Source organism: Pyxicephalus adspersus, chromosome 5 (assembly GCF_032062135.1).
Source record: "Pyxicephalus adspersus chromosome 5, UCB_Pads_2.0, whole genome shotgun sequence".
Taxonomy (NCBI): domain Eukaryota; kingdom Metazoa; phylum Chordata; class Amphibia; order Anura; family Pyxicephalidae; genus Pyxicephalus; species Pyxicephalus adspersus.
Window position 1 is genome coordinate 13,970,290 of NC_092862.1, and position 20,825 is coordinate 13,991,114.

At 39.4% G+C, this 20,825-nt stretch overlaps 1 protein-coding gene and 1 long non-coding RNA gene across 2 annotated transcripts in view; one reads left to right on the forward strand and one right to left on the reverse strand.

The window, feature by feature from the left end:
- The window catches only part of DEPTOR (DEP domain containing MTOR interacting protein), a 74,617-nt gene that overhangs the window by 17,224 nt on the left and 36,568 nt on the right, over nucleotides 1–20,825 (reverse strand). The window contains exons 3-7 of the mRNA XM_072410688.1: nucleotides 17,947–18,125; nucleotides 16,999–17,122; nucleotides 12,419–12,597; nucleotides 3,027–3,206; nucleotides 1,442–1,579 (exon numbers count right to left, since the gene is read on the reverse strand). Coding sequence (XP_072266789.1) covers nucleotides 1,442–1,579; nucleotides 3,027–3,206; nucleotides 12,419–12,597; nucleotides 16,999–17,122; nucleotides 17,947–18,125 — 800 coding nt within the window. The remainder of the gene's footprint in view (nucleotides 1–1,441; nucleotides 1,580–3,026; nucleotides 3,207–12,418; nucleotides 12,598–16,998; nucleotides 17,123–17,946; nucleotides 18,126–20,825) is intronic.
- LOC140330529 (uncharacterized) overlaps nucleotides 14,627–20,825 on the forward strand; it is a 7,608-nt gene continuing 1,409 nt past the window's right edge. The window contains exon 1 of the long non-coding RNA XR_011920756.1: nucleotides 14,627–14,742. This is a non-coding gene — a long non-coding RNA (uncharacterized lncRNA). The remainder of the gene's footprint in view (nucleotides 14,743–20,825) is intronic.

Here is a 20,825-nt window from a genome sequence, read left to right on the forward strand (position 1 = left end):
CCAATCGATCGTTCGTCGTTCGATTGGAACGATAAAAATTGGAAGTGTGTACGCACCTTTACACTCTTTTGTTTATAATGTAAACATTTTCAGCAGTTTTTTCTTTTATCAAGTGCACTTTTGCTATGACTCATTGTGTGGTTTGTGTGTTTCTTGGTTTCTTATCTATGACAGCAGATTGTAAAAGATACAGGATAAAAATACTGTGGATTGCACAATGACCACATTTGGCCAGTCTGCTGTCAGTGACTGATGATTGACAAACACTCAGCAGAGGAATGTTGTGAAGGTTGGCAGTTTTCCTGTATACATTGCGAGGTCAAGGACCGTGAAAGCCTATATCATAGCTTAACAAGATGCATGCTATCAACTAACCACAGTAACATCTAAAGGGACAATAAATTCTAAACAGGAAGTGTAGTCTCTTTAAGAAGAATGCACAGTGTCTCCTTTACATATTTTCTTTTTTGAGGTCAGCACTTAAAAGTAACATTTTAAACAATTAGGTAAGTATGAAATATTATTGATGTATACTATTTGCCTGTATTCTTATATCAAATTGTGTTTTTCTAATTCAAAACCTTCTGTTTTAAAAATTCTGTTCACAGATCTCAATAGCTTAAGTTGTAATGCATTTATGGTAGGGACATTAGATTGTGAGCTCTTTTGAGGGAGAGTTAGTGACACGACTATAGACTTTGTACAGCGCTGCGTAATATGATGGCGCTATATAAATACTGTGTAATAATAAATAATAATATAAACAATTGTGGAGTCTGAATAGAGGCTCCTCTGTCAGAGGTTTAAGTGGGAGAGCGCTTGCCTGAAATCTTGTATACTACAAAACCAAACATTTTTGTACACCTGACCATCACTCCTGTATGAGCTAGTTGGAGGTTCCAGTCTAAAACAATGGCAGTAAATATGCCCACTGTCCCCCTTTCTCCTGTCAACCATGGCATCCTCGACTCTTCTTTGGGAATTTGTGGTAATTTAGCCAAAACAGCATTTGCTTGGTGTTCCAGTCCATCCAAAAGGCTTTTTAGTATGGTTGAGGGTCAGGGCTCTGTAAAGGTCATTTGAGTTCCTCCACAGCAAACTTACACCATGTTTTTATAGAGCTGGCTTTATACACTGACACAGTCATGCTGAAACAGGAAACGGCCTTCCTCAAAATAATACCACAAGGATGGAAGCTAACAATTTTCTAAGATGTATTTGTATGATTTGTTGACAGTATCATTCACCAGAAACTCCTTATTATATATATTTATCTTAATATTTTGTTTGTCTATAGAGTTGGCCATACAAAGTGTCTGTGTGAACTGTATGTATAATAATATATATATAATATACATATAAACTAGTTTAGAAACTTAAATCTTTGTCTTAAATCTTAGAAACTTTAATCCTGTGCAAATGTAGTGTTTACTGTACTCACCAGATCTGGGATTGCACAGGACTACAGGTGGGCTGTTGCTCATAGCGGGGCTACTACTGAAGTAACCGCTACTACTGCTGCTGCTCATACTGCTTCGACGGACCGCAGACATTGTCTTCTGCTCATTGTTGGGGCTCACTGCAAAGCAACATACAGTATAAGTCAGTTTAATTCACTCTTTGAACTAATCACAACTTCCCTGTACATATACCAGATGGAATTTCATCACTACACTTGTAGGCACGCACATTCCGTAGTATTCTCACTTTTATGTAATACATTTTCTTGCTTTTCTGGCCATAATATTACAATAATCCATTAATAACTTTGTGCACGATCAGTATTCTCCCCGACACCTTTTAGCCTGGCGCACCGCACCACCCAGCACTTTGCAGAGACAACCTGGCTGTTTTTGGGTGATTATTGAAGAGTTGGGTCACAATACAGGGGCGGCCACCCACCTTTGGGTTGAACAATGAATATAAATATTGGCAGAATATATAGCAAAATGCCAATTATTTACACCTGCCTCCTATAGGCACGTGGCCAATTACAAATCTAGCTCTGATTTAATGGCTTTTATTTTGAGTGGAGTAAACTTTTTTTTTTTTTTTTTAAAGTCAACTTTCCTTTTACTCACAATTGTCAAATTTAAAGTAATTTGCAGGGACTTATTCTGCTCCACACAGTATGGTCTTGCAGATTTCCCTTAAGTAACCTTTTTAATGTGATCTTAAATTAGGATTTAGGAAACAAAAGCTGCAATGTATCCCAGTATCTTGAGACCCCCATCATTATGTGCAGAGGGTGGAACCTGCTCCACCATTTATTCTGTTATTACCTACTTTGTATGAAGATCTGCAAGTTATTTTAGGATGAACAATGTTCTTTGCTTATAGAGGGCTGACGTAGGTTGGATGGGTTCTGAAACATTATTATCCTTTGCTTTGTGCATTAGAGGGTGACAGCAAATGGGAAAACTTGCAGAGCATGTAATTTAGGTTAGATATATAGTGCAACTCTAACGCTCTTTGGACAGTTCTATGCAACACTCGAAGGAGGAATTTACCAAGCCGAAGGGTCAAAATAAAACAACGAAATGTTCTGCAATCTGTCACTGGCATTAATGGTACCTCTGTTTCCCAGAGTCCCCTAAGTAACCTAATTTTATAGCTGTTGATCCAACCAGAAGGCCAACCAATGTTTTCCCACTTTCTTAACCAGGTGACAACATTGACTACTCTGCAATATAAAATACTGCAGGATTATCATTTTGGGGGCAAGGGCTGTCCGCAGGTACAAAAATGTTTTTTTTTGGAGGTGGGTAAAAAGTTTAAAGAACATGAAAACTGGGCATTGCAAGCTCCCCCAGCAGCGTTATATATTTTGTGCCAACCTGTGTAATTCTCATTTTTGTTGGACAGCTTAGTCTGCAGATAAGTGTGGAAGCAATATAAACAAAAGAAAGTTAAAAAAAGAATTTATATACCTAATACTATCAATACATGTATTAACCTTTAACATTGCCAGAATACAAGATTTTTTGACTTTAACTCTTATGACAGCCAAACAATGACAGATTTACCAGATTGAAAGTTGGAGGACTTGTCATGACTCTGTTTCCGGGGGCAGAACGGGCTGTCCTGGCTCTCCAAAATGGTCTGTGGTCTCTTGATCAGGAGTTCCATGACTCTTCTCCTTCGCCTGAAGTTCACCCGGAACTGGTACAGATAAGCGCTGTCCACAAAGTGATGCTTGCTTGATACTGCAGATAAAAGATATAGAACCACTCAATCCCAGGCTGGCAACATGGAAATATCAAAAGGGTTTGTCTCAGTACTGCTGTACATATAAAAAAGATCAGCTTTATACAAAAGAAAATGTTTGATTTGTTGTGATGTATAAAATAAAGGTTTTAGTGCATAGTTTGCACATGTAAAAGAAGATAAAGGCAGCCATGCTGGTTTACTCATTACATATGCAGGGAATAGTTTGAAATGCTACACAATGGTTGTACTTTACCGTTCCTTTTCACAATGGAAGTCTATGAATCAGTTTTATTTTTCCTGCAGTACATAATAGAGTGGCTCAACACTTGGCAATGTGAAAATCACATAACAAAAGTATGGCAACGCCATAAAGTCAAAATATTAGCTTAAAAAAAGCCACTGAACTTTCTCTTTAAATGGACACAGCCACATTGCATATGCAATCATGTATATACCAACATGTCAATGTACTGGCATCCCCAAGGCATTTTTCAATTCAAGACTATGTACACACTTTAAACTTTTGTTATTGGAAAGGATCTTTCACATTCCTTTACAATGACAAAAGACTGCACGATGCATGAACGAGCGCTGTACATACAGCACCGCTCTGCTCTATGGAGAGGGGAAGAGTGAGAATGAGCGAGTGGCACCCCACTGTGCCCTTTGCCTCTCACTTGCATTTTGGTCATTCTTTGTTCATGGATCCGCCAGGACTGATCTATGAATGACGTCAGACTGTCGATGTACACACATCAGGTTCTCGTCCTATACTAGCCCCGAAGCAATATTCGGAAGAAAATCATCTGACGTGTGTACGTAACCTAATTCTCAACTTTTTTACATTATGGATGCCTTGAAAAAAAAATTTCAGGTCTTGAGGAATCCCCTGCTATTATTTCTATATCCCTAGCTCACAGTACATTAGTGTGGCGGTCAATGGAAAGAATGCCACCGTTAAGAGATAGCCAAAAAGAAAATTGGCGTCAGCTGTAACTGACCAGGGAAGCACAAATTGCTCTTTGGTTAGGGAACCCACAGAAATTTCAGGAGGAACCCTAGGGTTCCACTGAACCCTGGTTGCCCTATAATCACCTTACCAGGGTTATCCTATTGCTTCTACTTCCATTGCAGAGGCTGAGACTACCTGCCATTTCAAGATACAGGGGGTTATGTGACCTGCTTCCCTGGGAAAGTGCAAGGCTGAGCAGTCACATGACCGAAAGAGGAGACACCCCGTCTGGTTCCCAAATTAACAGAAAGCTTGGTATGGTGAGTATGGAGAGGTTGGATAGCGTCTCCTAAAATATATAATTTGGAAATGTATGAAAAAACACCAGCATCATTTTTTCTATTGCAAAAAGTTAATGGGAACATTACAAGTTTGTTAATTTTTCCAACTGAATCTAATTGAATGTTTGAATTTTGGGTAAAAGTTGTGTGGTGCTTGTGACATCATGCATAAATAGTCCCCCTCCATACGCACAAACCTATCGAATAACAGGAAATAGCTTTCTTCTGTTCAGATAGATTTTTTATGTAAATGTGAGGATTATTTCTGTAACACAGAGGACTATTTCTACACCAACAACAATGAAATAGTTAAGGAAGCATTAACAAAAAAGGGAACCAAAACAGATTCTTGTTTAACCGCAAACCACAGAGTGAGGCTTGTGACACCAATGTCATCTGCCACTCTACTACACAAATATGTCCACTTGGAACAAAGTAAAGAAGAAAATAGGTTTTGCATTCAACAGCTTCCACATCGCGTACTATGTGTTTTAACTTAGAGGGACGTCCAAATCAAATCTGGGGCCTGAAATAAAAAACCTGAAACCTTAAAGTAAATATTTTGTTTGTTAGTGCCTTTTTTAAGTGCAACACCCTTTAAAAAAAAAAAAAAGAAAAGAATAAGCCAGCACGACCTCCTAATTCTCAATAGCCTAGGCGATCAAGACCGAATGGGAGCACAGAGCCTCCCAGGATACCTACGTCATGCATCCCAAGAGGCTCTTGTCTGCTCCTTCTGTGCATGCCCGAGCATCTCAAATGAGCCCTTTCATCAAAAGGGGGGGAAAATGTTCCCAATCTACGTCACCCAAACTCACGTCTGTGGAGTGCGAGATCAGGTGAAGCAAGAAGAACAACACGAAAGAGGAGAGAAGATGGGGCGCCTGGCACACCTTCTGCGCCGGGGCCAGAGACGGATACCGGGATGATGTGGCACCCATTGTAAAAAACCTCCTGATGGACAGACTGATCTGTGGAATTGAAGGTAAGTGTGATTTTTATGTTTTGGGTTTACTTACGCTTTAACTTGAAAAAAGGGTCCCCAATGCAATGATTATGGCATTTCCAGTGATTATAGAATTACTGAAAAGCTGAGCTCTTCAGGGAGTGCAGTGCATGGAGTGCATACATGTGTATTGCTCTGATGAAGGTTGTAAAAGATTGTAAAATCTTTTGAATTAAAGGCTTTTGTCTCAAACAGAATTTCCGTTTTTTTTCCCATAAGCAGCTCATCGCAGGGACATTTACGTAGACAAGCCTCTTAATTTTTTTCTGTGCCCCGTTACATCTGCCTACAGTAACCATACCACTGCAGTGCTCTCCTCAGCCCCTTTAAACTGGGGGCACCACCCCGGCACTTTTTAGTGACCACCTGGCAGTTTTTAGGTGGTTACTGAAGAGTTGGGTCACAATAAAGGGGCCGCCACCCACCTACAATTCTATCCCACCCAGCTTAAAAAACTTTCTTGGTGTGCATTGCACTGTATATGCAAAAAGAGGAGCATGGGGTTACTTTCCATACCTTAGCCAACCTTATCTCAATGCACCTGGTTTTCTCTTCTTTCCTTCATTTTTTTTTTTCTTTTTAATTCGGAAGGTGTATGGGAAGGTATATGCATGCAGAACAGCTGAAACACCCAGCAGCTCTGATACCACCTCCCTATCAACATTTATATCTTTTTCTTTACTCTTAACCCCAATGAAACACCCAGGCCCCCGTTAGAAGGAAATAGACCTTGCCAGCCATTTATTAAACACAACATTTGTATGTTCAAAATATTCACATCAATAACTTCCCTAACATAGCAGAATTTTCTGTTTTGTCTGTCTTTAAACTAGCGACAACACCTTACTGGTTTGTAGGTTCTTGAAGGCAGTGACCTGAACAAAACATTCTTTTTGGTCTGACCCCCTGGAATGATCTTCCTTTTCCCAGGTAAACCGCCCTGCAAGCATTCCAGCAAACCCTTGGCTTCCCCAACCTTGGCACTTTCAACACGACTACTTTAGGAGGTGCTACACCTTGGTCCTCCCACCACCATGACAGTTAGATGTCCAGATCCTTCTTCCAGAATGTTCCCCCTTTCCACTTCCTTCATTATTTAACTCTTCCAGTCCATCTCTTGGCTCTTTCCTGACTCTGTGCTACTAGTAACATTTACAAGTCTTCCTTCCCAGCATGCCTGCCTTCTGCCTATGTTCAAGGTTAAATAGTTTATATTCATGTTTTTGCAGAGCACACATGACCATGAATACCTTTGCATGTGTTCTTTTTCCCAGTAAGTAGGCAGAATCTGCCGGCATGGCCCCTAGCGGCAGCACCAGATAATTCCACCTGGCCAACCAAGGTGGGGACTGCGCATGGCGGCTAATGATGTCACCACTGCGTAAATGCAGGAATTCAGGGCTGACAACATTGCTGCAAATTCAATAGCCCATCACAGGAAGGCAGGGATTACAAGACACATTGGCAGCATCAACAGGTACAGAGAGGGATTTAAAAGATATAAATTATAATTGGATAATTTTGCTGGCATGATCAAATGAGTTTATAGGTGTGCATAGATATGTGTCTGCTGTATACTTATAAAACCAGAATCAATGCTATTTATACAAAACTTTATGGCTACATCTAGTTTATTACCCATTTTATTTGGTGTTTACTTGGTAACAGTTTCTAAGATTAGTCACTTACTTTGCTTTCATCAATACCATTAAAGAAAAGATTAACAACCAAATCTGAAGCACAAAGACCAAAATGATTGAAAAGAAAATCTGGAGAACAAAGACATTGAATTTAAAGAAGAAAGTGCTTATTAAGCAGTAGAACCTCCCTTTTAATTTGACCTATTTCTTAAAGCAAAAGACAGCTCGTGCTAAGATTCTTTTTATTTCTAAAACCAGAGGATAATTATTCTGCAATATAAAAAAAAAAGCAAATTTATTTTAGGTGTTAGATATTCTAGCCAATTGTACTTCTTGAATTGCTGAATGATTTATGGAATAAAAGTACTTGGTACAACATTGAAGAAATATGTAGGCAGAAATAATTTTTTTTGAATTATGGAAAAATAGGCCAGACATAACTGGCATCAATTGTAGAAAGTCAAAGCCAAAAGTGCTATATGTAGGACAGTTGATGCCACACAGTCGCCCCACCACAACTTGTTTATACATATAATGAATGGAATTGATGGGAGGGGGTTGATAAGGGTGTCGGTAATCTCCCTTAGGAACCACTCTTGACCCCTTGCTTGCTGAGTAAAAGCAAACTTGCCAATATGAGCTGATGTTAAATAAAAACATAGCAAGTGTTTGGGCTCTGTTAACAGTAATTTGGTTGGGAACCACTATAGGAGTTTCCATGTTGGGGAAGAATGACATCTTTGGTTATGCACCATCATTTAATTTTCCTTACCAGATGCAGTTGGAGACAGAAAAGTCAGCAGCTTAAGATAGTTGTCAGTGGTTGTAGAACAGTATCCACGCCTAAACCATGAGGTTAAAGTGGAACTAAAGTCTCACTACAGGATCAGGCAGGTAGTTATTGGAAAATGGGACAGGTGATGTCCCTTCTTCAATAATCCATCTTACCTGCCTGATGTGCTGGGGAAACGCCAAAAAAGAGGAGCATGCTCAGTCCAGCGGTGGGGTGGTTGCTGGCAATCTCAGCTTCCCTTGTGTGTGCCAGGGATGAATAAACTCCTGTACAACTCCGTAGGATATATGTCATCCCAGCATGGCCATTCAAGATGGTCGTCGAAGAAGAGAAGGGAGTTGCCAATGCCCTGCTATGAATTCGCAGATAGGAGAGTCGCGCGGGTTTACTACCGCTTTAAAAAGTTTAACAAAACCCAACTGCATTGACACCAAATTCTTCACTTGCACCAAAAAAGAGACCTGGTTAAAAAAAGCCTAAAGAATGAAGGTGCAGACTTGGTAAAGGTAAAAAAAACAACTTTGGGATGAAGTTGACTAGATTTGGTGACTTCCTTTGATGGGAACTGTTCAAACATTCGCCAACTATAATAGGCAAAGAATTTGGTGAAATTTTGCTATCCACAACCAATCAACTTTTAAACATTCCAGCTTGCATAGCGTTGTTGTGTATCCCTGCTGTACATCATCTCTTGTTTTCTTCTTGTCATATATATGTTGTAGTGAGGAATCACAGTGTTCAGTAAAGCCCTGATGCCTAACATAAACAAGGTGTGATCAGTCTGCAGGAGCGGTGATAATAAGGATTCCAGGAAAAAAAAAACATTATTTTCCAAGCTCTGCGAATCCAATCTGTGTGTACCTAACCACAGCAAACATCTCTACTAGTTAATGAACAACAAATGTGTAATCTAATCACGGTACAGCCCTGACTAGAGCCTAAATGAACATTCATTGGATGAGGGTAAAAAAAAGCTTTTTCCCAACACATTTGCAACAAGAGAGACAATCCTTAGATTTGTAGGAACACTGAAGCATTGTAAATAGCCTGTTAAAATAATTTTATCTGCCTGAAAATGTTAAAGTAAACATTCAAGTAGTAAAGGAATGTCCAGTGTTCATTAATGATTTCCAGCCAAAATGACTAAACATTTGGGATGCACTGCGCACTTCCCAGCCTGACCCATGTAAAGCAGTGGCCCTACTTCTTGAGCCCTTTGGGGTACCTTCTCTACCACAGTTAATCTCTAAAGCTTTTAATACCAAGCCTTTTTTAATTAAAAAAAAAAACCTCCCCGTCTTCAATATACATAAAAGTGCTTTATATCCCCCTTTTTTTCATTATTTTTTTATTATTATTAATATTATTATTAATAATAATAATAATAATAATAATAAACAGGATTTTTATAGCGCCAACATATTATGCACCGCTGTACAATAAATAGGGATACTCCGATACTTTTATACTATATATTCATACTATATACTTTTCTCTATTTTTATACTCTTTTTTATACTCTATTATAGTTTATACAAGTGTTGTCAAACTCAGGCCTGCGGGCCAAATCTGGCCTGCAATGTCCTTTTTTTTGGCCCCCAAAGGATTTCTAAATATGAAGTGCATCTGGCCTGCTGCTGCATTGAAATAGCGCCGTTACTACAATTCCCGGCATCATTCACATTTACAGACCAGCGGGCTATCTATGCGTGGCCCCGCATTGGACAGTTTATAGGCACAAGTAATGCTGAGAATTGTAGTAGCGGCGCTATTTCAATAAAGAGGGAGTTCCAGCGGCGGGCCACTCAAAAGATTTAGCCCAGCATTGGCCGCGTCTGGCATTTCCAGCATTCCTGCTCAGCTACACGTGGAAGGTGCCAGGATGTTTTTGGAGTTACAGGGGCTTCTTGGCGACCCATGGCCTTGTGTCATATAGCGGTGTATCAGGCTGTGCGTAGCCCACTGCTATCCAAGTGATGCCAGTCATGATCGCATCAAAGTTTTATATTTGTCTGAGTTTTTTCTTTTCCCCCACTGTATATTTGAGTTACACCCCCCAGATATATTCATACACTTTTTTTTTCTTAATTTATGTTTTAGAAGCTCGTCTCTACCTTTTTCTTTTCTAGATGTGTTTGACTGACAGCACATTTCTGCAGGATCCTAGAATATTTGCATCATATATTCCAGAAGGCAGCAAGATTAAAGCAGAATTAAAATTTCACTTTTACAAATGCAATATCAGGCAGGTCATTATTGTAGAAAGTGACAGGTGATGTGACTCCTGCATCACATCCCCCTACCTGCCTGATTGCATCCGCGGTTCAGCTTTGCACAGGTTCTGTGCATATTGAATATGGGAATTGTGAAGTTATCAGATGCGGCGCTGTACATTAAAAAGTGTTTGCAAATAACAAGACGAATACAGACAGTGGCACAGGAGGAGAGGACCTTGCCCCGAGGAGCTATGACAATGGTTGAAAGCGGAGACTGTCAAGAAAATAACTTCTAAAGTCCTATTATCTCCTGAGCGGCCATCTTTAGTCCTGGCAATTCTGTTTTCCTGCAGCAGTGTAAAATGCATCCCACACCAAGAAGAATTTACTAAATCTGACAATCATCAGTTAATGAATATACTTCCAACAACCACTGATCTTTGTTGTTATTAAACACACAAAGAGCTTTCACAATTGTAGAGTTGTTGAGAAGATGGGGGGGGGGGGGTTGATTCCCACTTCCTTCAATGGATGGTGATGAGCTGGACACTTGTACCCAAACCTATCCCAAAGTCTACTGCTCCATATTCTCTAATTTCTGTGGAACTAAAGAGGCGGAGGGGCCAAGTCCCATTCTGCAACTATTAAAGCAATATTTTTTTTGTGAAGCTAAATTGCCAGAAATGCCAAGTAAGCAAGTACAGCTCTGTAGTTCTGCTTTAAAACAATATGGGAATAGCGCTTCCTATTCAGCTTTTACTAGACATTAAATATGGTGGCTGCATTGTTTTTTCAGGTTTGGTCTCCCCTCCCAACCACACACTTCCTGTTCCTGGGTGGCAACACTCGCTACTTCTCCATATCTGTGGAGAGCGCCATGATTCATACAGGCTGAAGTTCAAACATGTCTGCCCTTTTCACTTTTATCAAATGGGGGATTAGGGGACAAATGCTCCATCAGGCAGGTCAATATTGCAGAAAGGGATAGACTATGTCCATTTTGCAATAATCTGTCTCACCTGCCTGATTGCAATCATGGCTTCCCCTGCATGCACCAGGAATGAATGAACTCCTTCCCAGACATCATCCTAGCATGGCCAATCAAGATGGCTGAATATTGTCTCCTGGATAGAAAAAAGAGAAAAAAAGATGGTGGTGCCCTACAATATAATGCGGAGAGGGGAATCGCGCTGGTTTGGTTTCACTTCAACTCACAAGAAATGACAAGGGCAATGCATTTCCTATACCTTTATAACGTATTTTCTGTATGTAGATTATTATTTTTAGTACTTTAATACTTATATACCATTTGGGATGGAAAGCATCTAAGAACCAAAAGGTACTTCAATTCTTGTGTAGAAATAAAAAATGTGTTTAATAACAAACTGGAATAATATTACAGGATAAATATATAGTACAGAGTATAAAAAGTAATAGTAATATTATAAAAAGTGGGTCTCAAGTTCAAATCTTGGCCAGGACACTATCTGCATGGAGTTTGCAGGTTCTCCCCGTGTTTGCGTGAGTTTCCTCTGGGTACTCCGGTTTCCTCCCATAAACATGCAGTTAGGTTAATTGGCTTTTCCCTACAATTTATTTAGACTGTATTAAAGACATATGGTAGGGACATTAGATTGTGAGCTCCTTTGAGGGACAGATAGTGACATGATTAAGGACTTTGTACAGTGCTGTGTAATATGTCAGCGCTATATAAATACTGTAAATATTAATAGTAGACCTGCCCCGGGATTAGGCAATCCCATATGGCTCCTATAGGCTGTTCAAGCGAAAAATAAGGGGGGACTTGACTAAAATAAATTGGAAATTACATTGCCAATTGCATCACATCTATCACTTGTCCATTATTAGATTGTGAGCTCCATTATTAGATTGTGTCCATAAATATCTCCTTGTGAGATATTTATGGACAAAGCTATGGACTTTACAAAGTGCTATGGATGATGTCAGCACTATGTAAATGCATCAATAATTATTCTTATTATACAGCGGCACCAGTCTATGGTGCATCAGCCTACATGCAAACAGAGCAGTTCTCTTGGCTATACACAGGTTGAGCATCTAATAAAGTTTTACAGGCATGAAAACATCAAAATATTGCTGACCTCAATTCTTGTAATGCATGCATAGAGAATGCTCATTACTGGCATAGGAAATTCATCAGAGACTACAGTGTAGCTAAGCTTCCTCCTCACCACCACCATTACTCCTCTTGCCTTCGTGAGATGGTAAAGTTTCTTACCGTGCTGTATTATGGCATGTTCCAGAAGACGACGACTCAGCTGCTCCGCCTCACCCCTAGTCTTGGCTTCTTGTTCTCTGATCAACCAATTAATAAACTCAGAGGCTACAAAGCTGCGCTCATATTTGACTCCATCCTCTTCTCTAGATTGTAGTAGAGAATTTTCCGTGCTCATGATCCTGTCATAAGACAAACAGCAGCATGTTATATTCTTCCTTTGTTTTGTAAAAGGCCCAGCTGTTGATTACAACCTGGAACAAAGTGTACAAAATCCTCGACTAGGTTCTCGTGGAGGGTACAAGCCTTCTGGTGCGGCTCGTGCCTGTGCCCCAGCATTGGCAGTGCTTGCACATTTGACAGCAGTGAGTGGTCTTGTGCTTCTCAATGCCACCCCCATTCAAGATGCAACTTGTAATGAAAGAGTAACCACATCACAACCCCATCCCCACTGTGAACACAGCTGCCTTAAACCTTCACTTCTAGCATTTATTAAAGTGAACCTGTGGTCGGACTTGGACATTCAAATAGTTATACATTGTTAACAAACAGTACACAAAAATTAAAACAGGACCCCAGAGACCTCAATAGCCAAAGCCACTGTGGACAAATTAATCCTAAAATTCACAACAGAAGCACTGAAGTTGCAGTTCTCTAATTAATTCTTTGTAATAAACCCTGCAATTAAACATACAGCAGGTGCTGTAAATGGTTCTTAGATGGGCTGTAACCCAGCTTCAGAGTCTCTTCTGTGAGCGTTGAATTGATCCAGCTGCTAAATGGCAGCAGAAAAGGTAAAGATTTAGTTTTTTAGCGGGCAACCTTTATAACCAGTTTCTTTTTTTCAGCAGAGTTATTTTAATATCTGTAGACAGGATCTAGATTATTCAAAGAGCAATGATTATAAATTATAATAAACCTATAAAAATATTCAATACACTTTTGTTTCAGTCGAAGCTCATAGTTCACAGTTATTCTGTAAAGAAGCCCTGAATGGTAATATATGTACCACAAAATTTAAATGGCAATTCAATGAGAGAGTGCAAAGTCCTATTTAGGGATCTACTGATGTGAGAAAATGTTTGTTTAAGCCACACTTTCCTTTTTGTGTTGCCGAAAAGAAGAACAAAACACAGTTTAAGATTTACATATGAAGCTCTGCATATATACACGTTACTGGTATCCCATAAATGGAATGTGGGGAGATGTAAAAGTAGAATATTAAAGAAAAAAAAAAACAAACAGTGATGGTTTTACAAAAAACTAAACAAACAAAGTTCATGATGGAAACATATCTTGCTAATCCCTTGACATCAATATGTTTCATGTCACTGGCCCAGATCAAGTTTGAAAATCATGGAATCTGATGTCAATAAATACATGACCAATCTCAACTTACAACTATCAAAGACATCTAACATAGTAGGTTACGTTGAAAAAAGACATAAGTCCATCAAGTTCAACCACTAGGGAAATAAACATATATCAGATATTAAAAACCCTATAAAACATAGTTGGTCCAGAGGAAGGCAAAAAAAAAACCCTGGTACAACTTGCTTCAACAGGGGGAAAAAAATCCTTCCTGATTACATGGGGCAATCGGAAAAAAAATTTTTCCCCTGTTGAAGCATGTAAGACTTTTATAGCTGGTAAGGATCTTTCACAATCCTTTCCATCGACAAAAGACTAAAAGATACATGGGCGATAGGTTGTACATACATTGTGGGAGGGGAGAACGAGCAAGCAGCACCCCGCTGCGTTCTCCTCCTTTTACTTGTATTATGATTGTTTGTCACTTATGGATCTGCCAACACGGGTCCATGAACGATGTCGGAAAACCACTGTACACATGTCAGATTCTCATCTAATAGCAGCCCTGAAGTGGTAATCGGACAAGAATCATCTGCCGTATGTACGTAGCCATAGGACCAGCCTGACAGTCCTTCAACCAGCATCAACAAGTTTGATTGATAACAGAAATTGTTATTGGAATTTCTTTTGCAGCTGTCTAGAACATCTAAACTCAGTTGATTCTGGATAGTCCATGCCATTAGGCTTCACATCTGACCGGGTTTAATGTACTCCATTTGTTGAGGAACGTGCACTAGCAGCCTGGCTGTAAGATTGCTTCCCTAGTGGACGCTCAGCTGCAGCTGTATTATGTCTGTCCCAGTTTCTATCATTCTTGGCCAGTCTCCACCAGTATCATCAGCCAAAAGGATTTGTAAATGATCCCAGAGTCACTGCGGGATTGCTCCTGAATTATACATCTCATACACACAGACACCGAAGCTTCACTGTAACCAGCAAGCTGTACCCAGAAACAGGTAAGAATAAGCACAAGATGACTGAAATTAAGTGTTAACACAAGAAGAAAAGGGTTTATAGATCCCTGGATTGTAATAAGGTAAGTGTTATTCTATTTATTACACCTACATCCTTCCTTCAGATATGGAAATTTTTGGGAGTAAAGTTTGACAGCCGGCATGCTCTCAACATTCCTCTTTGCTGGCAGCTACATTTAGTTGACAGTATTTTATAGTCAGCCGCCTGTGTGCAAAGGTGTGTGCCAATTCTAAAACCATGCACGCACTAGATAATTACCATTCAAATCAAACAATCAGATGCATGTCTTTAGAAAAATGTTCATTAAAAAATGTTAAATTATGCAGGATGCTTCTCGGCTGTAACCAGAGATCTATCATTTTAATTACACAGTATTTATATAGCGCCAACATTTTACGCAGCCCTGTACAAAGTCCATAGTCATGTCACAATATAATGTCCCTACCATAGTCATATGTCTTTAATAAAGTCTAAGGCCAATTTTGGGGGGAAGCCAATTACCCTAACTGCATGTTTTTGGAATGTGGGAGGAAACCGGAGTACCCGGAGGAAACCCACGCAAACACGGGGAGAACCTGCAAACCTGGGACTCAGTGCTGCAAAGGCCAGAGCGCTAACCACTGAGCCACCATTCATTCACTTATTAAAAAGAGGTGTGACAAGCACCATGAACAATCATGTCATAATGGTTTTTTGTTTCATGTGTTTTAGACAATAATGTTCATTATTATAGTTGTCGCAACAACAGCTACAGATTCCTACAGTGTAAGTGCACTTCATTATACAGTCCCCAAGTCTTCCCCCAGCCCTACTGTCATCTGTCACAATCTGAGGAGATATCATTGACTAGAGGACTGTTAAAAATCATTTGGGCTGGATGCCATGCATTGGCCCTGCAATCCTATTCCTATCAAATTTCCTTTGCCATTGTCTGTTATCTTATTTTAGTTTTTACAGTGCTGCCAGTGTTCCTGCAATTGCCATGTATTACTCTGGAAGGGCTGTAAACCATTCTGCCTATGGGAAGGATGCATAAAATGGCATGCAAAAGTAGTAAACCCAAGAATCCATGAGGCCATACAGAGGAGGAATTGGCAAGGACAGATATGTATTATAATGTGATGGGAGATAAACTACCTTGGAATAGGTGGTGTGTGTGTGTGTGTGTGTATATATATATATATATATATATATATATATATAGTATAAAAAACAGAAATAGTCAGGTGATGAGCATGAGGCAGACTTCCTAGTTTCTAGGAAAAGATTTCCTAGTTAAGATTTGTCTGCGGTTACTAAGAAGTTATATATAAAAGAGGATTAGATGCATAAGAAAGGGAGATCAAAAGGAGAGAAAGAGGGAGAGGAAAGGGAACCAAAATGTTTTCTGAGACTTGATTAGCTAGCAAGTGACAAGCAGTTGGCAGTAAAATTGGTATATAATCTGGTTAATATTGTTATATTGAGCTACTTGTTGTAACACATATTGTAATAGCAGAATATCTGTAATATAATGTCCTTATTGATACATCTATGCAAGAGGAGATTCTTTTCTTATCACTTCCTGGGCGATCACCTGAACAAAATAACATTTTCCCATGATGGTATTACCCTCCTGGGCGGTTCATTTCTGTCCGGATTTATGTCTAAAAGCAGTACATTTTTTTTCACGAAAATGTATTTTACAGAATAATATACTAGTATGAGTATGAAAAAGTTTGAAACACAAAATCATGACAAAATAATAAATTAAATGAATTAAAAAAAACTATATATATATACTCATACTATTATACTATACTGTAAAATAAATGTTTATGAAAGACAATGTACTGCTTTTACACATATAAATCCACTGTATTGCATTTAATACAGTTATCTTGTATTGAATGCAATACAAATGGATTTGAATTTCCCGCCCCGCCGGCAACGTCCTCACGCAACAACATCACCGGGAACTCCCCCGGTGACTCATCGAGTGCTGAGGAAGCCGGCCGGAGGAAGAAGAAGACGGACATCGTGGAGAAGGACGACGCGGGACGCCAGCGGATCAGGTAAGTAGGGATTTACTATTACTTCCCATAGGTTTACCTACCCCGAGTGTGACTCGGGGTTACCGCCCAGGAGGTTAAAAGCCAGCAGTTCCGCATTTTAAGAAGAAAATATGTTTTGGCTAATGCTGTGCTTTAAGTTTCCTGCAGTTTAAGTTGGAGGAGGCTCTCTAGGAAGTTACATACTTTTCATAGATGCGCTGTCCTCGCATGATAGTTTTCACTTCTTGGTCCAGCGGGAAGGTTCCATCATCTTTTCTAAAGCGGTAGAAGAGTTTGGCATCTCTAAATTCCTGGAATTCGTCACAAGCTGAAAAATGCAAAATGAAAAGATGGTCAGGACACAAAGAGAACACATAGCAGTCAGTTCGGACATGTATGCGTGAAAGGGGCAATTCACTACAAATACCATATCTTTCCCAGCTAACCCTTCTCTAACAAGGGTAGAGACAATGCTATCTGCTTCACAAAGAACTTTGAAATTCAATGTGAATAAAAACAAATGGTTTGCAGTTTTGCTGTTGCTGTAATGCAGCCACAACAAAATCAGTGTGCTACCCCCCACCCTGGCGGAATGCTGCAGAGAGGACTGCTGCCATCTGTGTGTAAACAGTGACCTCTCTGCAGTGGTTTGAAATCATCTTTTATTAGGCTCAGTCCCTGCGGATTTAAATTTGTAAGGAGCATCCTTATGAAATGCTAGGGACCTGTAGCAAGGAGATGGACTAAAACCTTCTCCAATCTTCTTGGAAGTCATCCTTCACATTACTGAATAGATAGATTTTTCAACCAGAGGAATCCTTGAAATAAAGTTTTGGTAAAATGAATAGATTTGTTAAAATGAATAGATTTAGGATCAATGGAAATAATGTCCTCATTAAGATGAAAATCAGGAAAGAATGCCCATTACAATGTATATAAAAGAACAGTAAGGTCATCCTATTGGCTCTGCAAAAAGGCGTTGAACCCAGAATTATGCAGACATCACATCGGAGGTCATTCAGCCAAAGAACGTCACCGAACCCCTATGGTTGAGAAGGGTTAGGCTAGATCCCCAAAAAAATGGGTATTAGTGTTTTATACAAAACTAAATACCTTCTAGATTTTAGCTTTTATATGCATTTCTCCACTCACCGTGATGAATAATATTATGTTCAATCATTTTTTGCATCAGCTCAATAGCTACGGGCCTATCGGAGGCTTCTTTCCTATCGATAAGCCAGTCGAGAACTTCCCTGGCCACAAAACAGTTTGGATATGTTCTCAGATGATGCCTTCTGTCTTTTATCACCTTCTCCTCATGTAGTCGAAGCCTAGAAAACAAACATGAACTATTAGATATTGCTTATATTTTTTAAAGCTAGACCTCAAGCATATTTTATAAGTCCAACTATGAAAGTGTAAATCATTAATGGCATTTGGTAGCATAGATGCTAAGCTCCTCTGGGCAGGGTCCTCGCCTCCTCCTGTATCATTGTTTGTATTTGTCTGTCATTTGTAACCCCTATTTAATGTACAGAACTGCATATTATTTAGGTGCTTTATATATACAGTTTAATAATATTAATAGATGCTGGACAGTGATCTCTCCAGACTTTTTTTGCTGGATGTTTTGGGTAAAAACACAGCTGAAGAGTTGGGTCACAATACAGAGGCTGCCACCCGCCTACAATTTCTTTCCACTCGTCTTAAAAAAAAAAACTGCTGGATTTATGAATCTCCATAACTGTATGCACTAGACATGGCAGTGCAGTTATCAGTATATGTTTCAAGCACTGAGGGCTGAAGTGGAAGTTTTCATTTTCTTTTTTGCTGAAGATATTCTAAGGTATTAAGCTAGGGCTTACTTTAGGGGTAGGGCTTATATTTCGAGCTTGCTCGAAAACAGCCAAAAATCCTGCTAGGGCTTACTTTCGGGGGGTGTCTTATTTTCGGGGAAACACGGTATAACAAGAAGTAAGAGCACTCTCTTCTAAGTCAGGACAATTCCCCACTTTGGTTTTCCTTCCTTTTTTGAACAGTCATCACTCTTCTCAAAACCTAAAAATTGGCTTTATGTACAATTTAAACTGAAGTTTAATCTCACATCACGTCTCCCTGACCTCAATTAACATGCTAATACCAATTTACAATACAGCCTGTTATCATTACAAAATTACATTAATTCAACTTCAATGATATGGATATGATGATGATGATGATGATGATGATTATTATTATTAATAATATAAAATAAACAGGATTTTTTATAGCACTAACATATTACGCAGCGCTGTACAATAAATAGGGGTTGCAAATGACAGATACAGACAGTGACACAGGAGGAGGAGAGCACCCTGCCCAGAAGAGCTTACAATCTAGAAGGTGGGGGAATTAGCACACAATAGGAGGGGGATATGGAGTGGTGGGTATGTAGTGACGGTTTCAAAAGACAGAAGAAGACGGGTAGGCAAGTTTGAAAAAATGGGTTTTGAGTGCTCCTTTAAATGAGCAGAAAGTAGGAGCAAGCCGAATAGGATGAGGAAGACCATTCCAGAGAGTTGGGGCAGCTTTAGAAAAGTCCAGGAGCCATACATGTGACGAGGTTATGAGTGAGGAAGTAATTTATTTTTATACCAGGTCAGGAAGGTAAGTGGGAGAGGAACTGTGTAGGGATTTGAAGGCAAAGCACAGGAGCTTGAATTTGATTCTAAGGTGAAATGAAAGCCAATGACGAGAACTAGAAAGAGATCCCTTATTACTAAACCATGTCATCCTGTCCCGAAAGGGCTCACTCCCATATTCCTCCCTACCAGATGCTTAGTAATAGGTTGGTGCAATATTAATACTGTGTAATAATAATGACCGTGAGAATCCATTTCTATGATTACACTGTAAAACATGTCTTGTGTTAATTATTCACAATAACCACTGATATATAATTAATTCCATTAGTGCCCGGAGCGCTAAACAAAAAATGTTTCTCCTTCATTTTCTTTCCTCAATCTGATTTACTGAACTGCAGATATCTGTACACTGTCCAACAACCTCAAAAGCAAAACAAGTGTTCAGGATGTCAAAATAAAGACCTCCGGCAGTCTGGCAATGGAAGCGGACCAGAAAGAGATATCACCTGGTCTATTCTACGAGCAAAGGCCTATGAACTACTGGCTGTGTTAACAGCGTCACTAGTGCGTCAAGCCATGGGAAAAAGTGTGTTACCCATTATAGCAAACAAACATTTTTTTACATCCAAGAGTTTGGTTTACTATTAAACCAGATGATTTTTTTTTTGTTTGAGGAGCTTCTGAATTACCTTCTTTATTAGTCTTTTAAAAAGTTTATGTTTAGGTAAAAAAAAAAAATAAATAAAATCACATATTTATTAGAAATTTTTAATATGTGCACATTTCCTTGTTTATTGTCTTTTTAAAACAAAACAAAAACATCTTTTAATACTACCAGAAGTCCAAGTCTTCTTGGAGATACTCACCTATCTCCATTCCGTCAAAGGGTGCCGCCATCTTTCTTCTTTTCTACCTGGAGACGACCTTGATCCATCTTTATTGGCCTGGCTAGAATGATGTACCAACTGCAGAGGTATGCAGCAGCTCATTCATTTCCAGCACATGCAAACAAAGACAGACTTCCTTGTAACCAATGCTGAGCTGTGCATGCACAGCTAAGCAATATTTGACAGCTGGGTGATCGATCAGGCAGGCTTTTCCCTTTCTGCAGTACACACCTGCCTGATCGTGGATTGTTCAAAGTGCGACTTTGGTTCCACTTTAACTTTCAGTATTGAGCTGGCAAGGTTGCCTCAACTATGCTAAAATCCCTAGCATTGTTATCTGCCCCTCCTATTGTGTGTTACTTCCCCCACCTCCTAGATTGTAAGCTCTGCGGGGCAGGGTCCTCCCCTCCTACTGTGTCACTGTCTGTCATTTGCAACCCCTATTTATTGTTCAACGCGGAGTAATATGTTGGCTCTACATAAATACTGTTTTTTAATAATAATAATAATAATAATAATA